The sequence below is a fragment of the Macaca fascicularis genome, chromosome 10 (assembly GCF_037993035.2).
Source record: "Macaca fascicularis isolate 582-1 chromosome 10, T2T-MFA8v1.1".
Lineage (NCBI taxonomy): Eukaryota > Metazoa > Chordata > Mammalia > Primates > Cercopithecidae > Macaca > Macaca fascicularis.
The window spans coordinates 15,096,692-15,103,652 of record NC_088384.1 but is presented as its reverse complement, the minus strand read 5'-3'; the positions used below and the strand labels follow the sequence as shown (position 1 = coordinate 15,103,652).

The 6,961-nt window shown below is 52.3% G+C and overlaps 1 protein-coding gene across 2 annotated transcripts in view; it reads right to left on the bottom strand.

Annotated features, from left to right (window-relative positions):
• CACNG2 (calcium voltage-gated channel auxiliary subunit gamma 2) overlaps window positions 1–6,961 on the bottom strand; it is a 141,475-nt gene that overhangs the window by 3,995 nt on the left and 130,519 nt on the right. For both annotated transcript variants that reach the window (XM_045363705.3, XM_005567399.5), the window contains one exon: window positions 1,499–1,639. In XM_045363705.3, coding sequence (XP_045219640.1) covers window positions 1,499–1,639 — 141 coding nt within the window. The remainder of the gene's footprint in view (window positions 1–1,498; window positions 1,640–6,961) is intronic.

Below are 6,961 nucleotides of genomic sequence, written 5' to 3'. Positions count from 1 at the left end.
CTGCGGGGTGCAGGGTGGCGGGGTGGGGGGATCAGAGAGAAGGACGTTAGTTTCTCAGGAAGTCGGCCACTGGGCAGCCCTAAAGGTCGGGGACAGCTCTGTGGGCCTTCCCGGGTCCGGCGTTTTCATGAACAGGTGGGGCAGTGTAGAGGGACATCTGCCAGCTTCCCCTTAACATTTTCTTTCCATTCAGAGAGAGCCACAAGGGAAGCGTTAATGGAAACAGACATGGGCAGGGCGGGAGAAGGGAGGCATTTCACAAGGTGCTGAGTAACTGATATTGTTCACTGAGGCTTCACTACCTGCTTTCACTGCTTGGTGCTTCTCAAGCAGGGCACAGATGAGGAGACAAGCACAGAGAGGTTAAGGAACTTGCTTAAGGCTGCACAGGGCTTTGAAGCTGGTGTAGCAGCGGGTGAAGGTGGGCTCCTGGAGCCAGGCTGCCAGCGTTCAAAGCCTTGGCAAGTTAACCTTGGTTTGAGTTTCCAGATCTGTAGAATGGGAGTCAGGTTAAGCCTTACTCTTTAGGGTCACGGAGAAGGTTAAAAGGGTGAATACATGTGAGTACTCTTAGATGTTGGTGGTTCTTTTCTTTTTTTTTTTTTCAGATAGAGTCTTGCTCTGTCACCCAGGCTGGAGTGCAGTGGTGTGATCATGGCTCACTGCAAGTCTCAAACTCCTGGGATCAAGCGATCCTCCCACCTCAGCCTCTCTAGTAGCTGGGATTATGGATGTGCCACCACGCCCAGCTGATTAAAAGAAAAAAATTTTTGTAGAGACACGGTCTTGAGGCCTCGCTATGTTGCCCAGGCTGGTCTCGAACTCCTGAGCTCAAGCAATCCTCCTGTCTCAGCCTCCCAAAGTGCTGGGATTGCAAGCATGAGCCACTGCACCCGGCCTGATGTTGGTCATTCTTATTAAATGGCTCAGGCTACACCCAGGTTCTTTTTCTGGCATCTGAAGTGAGTGTGACTCATCTGTCATGTAACTGGGCTCAGACTTCTGGATGTGGGTGCCTGCCTGCTCCCACCTGGGTGGAACAGTGAGGGGAGAGTCCACCCTCGGTTTCCAAGGTGAAGCTGAGTATCCCATAGGGGTTGGAACAGCGAGGTACTTGGGTGCCCTCTCTCCAGCCTCCTCATGGGTTTACTTGCACCAAGAGGGAGAAGGGCAAGTGGCAATTGGCCAAGTACCCTGAGAGGAAGCGGGGATTTGGGCCTTTTTCCAAGTGGTGGGAAGAAGATGGGCCACTGGGCCAAGGGATGGGATATGGGGATGCTCCTGGAGGATTTGGTGGAGGCTCAGGCGTTGCTACAGGACAGGAGCCCCCACCACAACCTTTCTCCCCTGCAACACGACCTAGTGCAAGTCCTGGAGATTCCTCTCCTGTCTCCCCATCTCTCTCTGCCAGGCCCTCGTGGCCCCTAAGTACCCAGACCCCAGCCTTCTTCCCAGTGGCAGGCCTGGACTCCAGCCCACTCAGATCAGTGGCTGTTACCTGCAGACACAAAGAAGATGCCGGCACTCAGGATGATGTTGTGTCGAGTTTTGTAGAACTCGCTGGCTGCGATGCAGAGGCCACCCATGAAAAGCAGAATCACACTCAGGATCGGGAAAATGCTTGAGGCCCTCACGGCCCCTGTGGAACACAGAGAGTCAGGGAGAAAGAGAACGACATGGCTGTGAGACTGAGGCGCACAGAGGCAGGTGGGAGAGCAGCCCTGAGGCGCTGGGGGTTTACGGACACAGCCTTAGAGGAGAGGCTGCTTTGCAATCCCAGGGAGAGAGAGATAGCAAGCAAGCCACTGCCCAAGCTCACAGCCCTGTAGGAGCTCCCCAGTGCCTCCAGGGCCAAACTCCAGCATGCCATCAGGCACACAGGGCCCTGTGTGACTTGGCCTCTGCCCTCTTCCAGCTCCCACGGCTCCCAGTCCTCATGTTCTCTCTTGTCCCACCACAGCAAACTTCCCATGACGTGTCATTTCATGCTGCTGACTTTTGAAATACAGAGCTTCCTACTGGAATGTTTTTCCTATTCTTCAGTCAGCAAACTCTTCTTCATCCTTCAAAACCCAGCTCTAAGTCCCCTCTTCTGTAAAGCCTTCCCTGACTTCCTTAGGCAAAATTACGAGCTCCCTCGTCTACGCATTGGGGCCCTTGGGCACGTTGAGAGGCAGTGTGGTACAGTGGTTAGGTGGAACCACATGGCTTGGATTTGTGTCTAGCTGCAGCATTTATTAGCTGTGCAATAAAAAATGTATCTCACCTCTGTGTGCCTCAGTTTCCCCATCTGTTAAGCAGGGATGGTAATAATGCCAAGCTCCTAAGATTGTTGTGAGGATTAAATGAGTTGATTCAGGCAATGCACTTAGATAGGTTTCTGGCGTCTATAATAAACATTCAACGCATGATATTATAATAAATATTGGTGTATACATATGCTTCCACCATGAACCATGGGTCAGGAGGCAAGGACTGGGACTTTACAAAGAAAGCATTTCTTCTCGTTATCCTCTCTGTCCAGCGGCACAGTAGGCTGCCGATAGAAGCTCATTACGTGAATAAACGTGGGGTTGTGGTCCAGAAGGAAGGAACAGGCACATTGCAAAGAAAACAAAGAAGAGAAACCCTTCCGGATAAGGACTGACAAACAGGACCGGAGAAGAAAAGAATATGGTAATGAAAAGGGAGAAATAGAAGGCGAGGGCCAGGGCTCCTATAGTTGGGGGTGGATGGGGGAAAAGCGGGGCAGGCAGCTAAGGGCAGAGGCCAGGGTTACATGTGTTTGTGGGGGGAGCAGCACCTGAATGAGGACCCAGAGGTGTTGGGGAGCCCTTCACAAAGTGTCTTTGCGAAGTAAAACATTTTTTTTTCTATCCAAATTCAAATAGGCAGCTAGTGACCTCAGGACCCAGCTCTGTGACCTCAGGACCCAGCCATGGGCCAGGCAGGTGGCAGGGCCAGCTTGAGGCAGGGGTGAGGGAAAATATGTCTTTTTTATTATTATTATTTTTTGAGACAGAGTCTCCCCATCGCCCAGGCTGGAGTGCAGTGGGGCGATCTCGGCTCACTGCAACCTCTGCCTCCTGGGTTCAAGTGATTCTCCTGCCTCAGCCTCCCAAGTAGCTGGGATTACAGGCATGCACCACCATGCCTGGCTAATTTTTGTACTTTTAGTAGAGAAGGGGGTTCACTATGTTGGCCAGGCTGATCTCGAACTCCTGACCTCGTGATCCCACCTTGGCCTACCAAAGTGTTGTGCCCGGCCAAAGATGTCTTCTTTAAATGTTGCTTAAGTGGCTTCTAAGGAAGTCGAGTCCTGATAAATTACAAGGCCCTCTGGCCAAGCCCAGGGATTGGTCAGGGAGGTTGGTTTTGGAGGGGAAGGTGCCAGGAGTGGCGCTTCCTCTTATCCCCATCCCTGTCCCCATCCCTTTGGGTGGCAGTGTGTTCAAGAAGGATCCGTGAGAAGAGAATTTCTCTATATAGAACTGTAGGGATTTTTCTTTTTCTTTTTTAAAATTTATTTTTGTTTTTATTTTTTGAGATGGAGCCTTGCTCTGTTGCCCAGGCTGGAGCGTAGTGGTGTGATCTTGGCTCACTGCATTCTCCACCTCCCGGGTTCAAGCGATTCTCCTGCCTCAGCCTCCCAAGTAGCTGGGATTACAGGTGTGCACCATCACACCCAGCTAGTTTTTGTATTTTTAGTAGAGACAGGGTTTCGCCATGTTGACCAGGCTGGTCTTGAACTCCTGAACTCAAGCGGTCTGCCCGCCTCGGCCTCCCAAAGTGCTGGGATTACAGGCGTTGAAAGGGGATTTCAGGCAGTTTGCTGAGATGTGTGTGATGTAAAAACCCTTCTTCTGTCCCAGTCATGGATCTGCAGCATAGTCTACATTGCTCACGAATGGGTGAGTGGGTTATCTGGGGGGATTTGAACAAGGGCAGAGCTCTTGGGGCAAAACCGCGCTGCGTATAGGGAAGCAGGGGTGGGAGGATGGGGGCCTGAGGCGGCTGGGCTACTCTGCAGCCTCAGCACCCTCCTTCTCTTGGGCGGGATGGGGTTTCTCCCTCCCCAGACCCAGGGAGGTGTTCTCTCCTTGCAAATCATTGCTAAGACAACACGCTGTGTCCTCAACCTGATCCCCCAGCCCAAACACACCCACATCCACACCCATGCATGCACAGACATGCATGACTAAAAAGCCACCTTAACTTGCATCTTTATAAGCAAGTGAGGATGGTGAGAGCTCATTGAAAACCCAGGAGAAGAGAGAGAATATTTGTTAAGCATCCACTCTGGGTTGGGTCTTGAGCGGGTACCTAACATATATGATATAATTTCATCCTCATAACAGCCCGGCAGCGTGTGTTTTTTTTGGCCCCAATCTACAAACAAGAAAACTGAGTTTCAGAGAGAGAAACTCCCCTGCCACCAGCTAGTGAACCAGGATTCATATCCAGACCAGCTCAACTTTGGGAGCACCCTGTAGTCTCCCTATGTGACTTCCAAGGAGCCCAGAATGGGTGGGCGCCACAGAGCCTGGAGAACTGGGTTTGGGTCCTAGCTGTGCCACTCACTTGCTGTGTGGCTAAGGCAGGTGACACGCCTCCTCTGTTTTTCCCCTGTGTAACATGGGGTATGGACCATTAGATGGTTTCTTTTTGTTTGTTTGTTTTAGAGAGAGATTCTTGCTCTATACCCCAGGTGGAGTGCAGTGGCATGATCTTGGCTCAGTGCAACCTCCGTCTTCTGGGTTCAAGCAATTCTCCTGCCTCAGCCTCCCAAGCAGCTGGGATTATAGGTGCCTGCCACCATGCCTGGCTAATTCTTGTATTTTTAGTAGAGGTGGGTTTTCGCCATGTTGGCCAGGCTGGTCTCGAACTCTTAACCTCAGGTGATCCACCCGGCCTCCCAAAGTGCTGGGATTACAGGCCTGAGCCACCACTCTGGGCAGTTAGATAGTTTCTAATAGCTCTGCCCTTTCCATGTGGACATGGTCCTGGCCAGCCGCAAAGGGGAATGACAGAAGAAAGAAGGAAAGAAAGAAAGAGGCCGGTATGGTTTCCGAGGGGCAGCAGCAGCAGCAGCTCAGAGGAGCAGGCAGAAGAAAGGCTCTGGCCTTCCCCCTCCAAGAAAGTGGGCTCTTCCTACCCACGGGATGCCTGCAGGTGGCCGACCCAATTGTGTCCTCAGAGCAAATGGACTCACAGCAGCCCAGGGCTTGATTTTTCCAGTTGCGCCCCATCCGCTGTGGGAACCCGGATGCCCCAGCTCAGCCTTCCTGCCAGCAGGGGGAGGGAGGGTCGGCTGCGGAGGGAGCTGGGATGCACGCGTGTGTGTGCGCCTGGGGCCAGGCATGTGTGGACAAGATGGAGGGCGGCAGGGGAGGAGGGAGGGGTCTGCTGTGTTGCAGCCAGCAAAGAGCAATGTGGAGGAATCAGAACGGCTTCAGAAGCCACCAAGGCAGCGTATGACGTGCTCTAAATAATGGCCACCAGCGGGGAATACACACAGAAGCCTCTTCGGCACAGCAGAGCCAGCCCCAAGCTCTGGCCTCTCTTGGAAGAGGCCCCTTTGCCGAGAAAGAAGGCAACAGGCCGGGTGCGGTGGCTCACACCTGTAATCCCAGCACTTTGGGAGGCCGAGGTGGGTGGATCACCTGAATTCAGGCGTTCGAAACCAGCCTGGCTAACATGGTGAAACCCCGCCTCTACTGAAAAAAAATACAAAAATTAGCCGGGCATGGTGGCGCATGCCTATAGTCCCAGCGACTAGGGGGGCTGAGGCAGGAGGATCGCTTGAACTTGGGAGGCGGAGGTTGCAGTGAGCTGAGATCGTGCCACTGCACCCCAGCCTGGGCAATAGAGCAAGACTCCATCTCAAAAAAGAAAAAAGACAACAGTGGGCAACTAACAAATAGCACCTAAGCACAAATAGCTTAGGCCACCAGACTTGGCAGGGCCCAGATCCAGGTGGGAAGGAAGCTGATTTAGGAGCAAGCAGGGACTCCTACATTGGAGAAGTTTCTTGAAGGAGGTATTTCTGGCTGGGTAGTGTCACAAATGGAATAGGGATTTTGGAGTTAGTCACACTTGACTTTGAATCCTGGCTTTGTCACTTATCAAAAGTGTGACCCTTGGGCAGGAGTCATTACTGCTCTGAGCCTCAGTTTCCCCATCCTGTGAAATGGGAATAATAAAAATAATCTGTAGCTTATAGGAATGTTTTAAGGCTTTGCTGCTGCAAGTGCAGCCTGAGGCCCAGCAGCACTGGCATCTAGTTAGAAAGGCAGTCCTGCCAGGCATGGTGGCTCATGCCTGTAATCCTAGTACTTTGGGAGGCTGAGGCGAGCGGATCACCTGCGGTCAGGAGTTCGAGACCAACCTGGCCAGCATGGCGAAGCCTTGCTTCTACTAAAAATACAAAATTTAGCCAGGCATGATGGTGGGCACTTGTAATCCCAGCTACTTGGGAGGCTGAGGCAGGAGAATTGCTTGAACCCGGGAGGCGGAGGTTGCAGTAAACTGAGATTGCGCCACTGCACTCTAACCTGGGTGACAGAGCGAGGCTCCATCTCAGAAAAAAAGAAAAAAAGAAATGCCGCCCCTCAGCTCTTTCCCCCAATTGAGTCATAATCTGCATTTTAATGAGATCCCCGGAGCAAGATTTGCATGCATATGAAAGTTTGAGAAGTGCTATTATAAGAATTAAATTGGGGCTGGGCTCGGCTCACCGCTGTAATCCCAGCACTTTGGGAGGGTGAGGCGGGTAGATCACTTGAGGTCAGGAGTTCAAGACCAGCCTGGCCAGTATGGTGAAACCCCTTCTCTACAAAAAATGAAAAAATTAGCTGGGCATGGTGGTGCACGCCTGTAGCCCCAGCTACTCGGGGGTGCTGAGGCAGAAGAATCGCTTGAACGCGGGAGGCGGAGGTTGCAGTGAGCCGAGATCTCACCA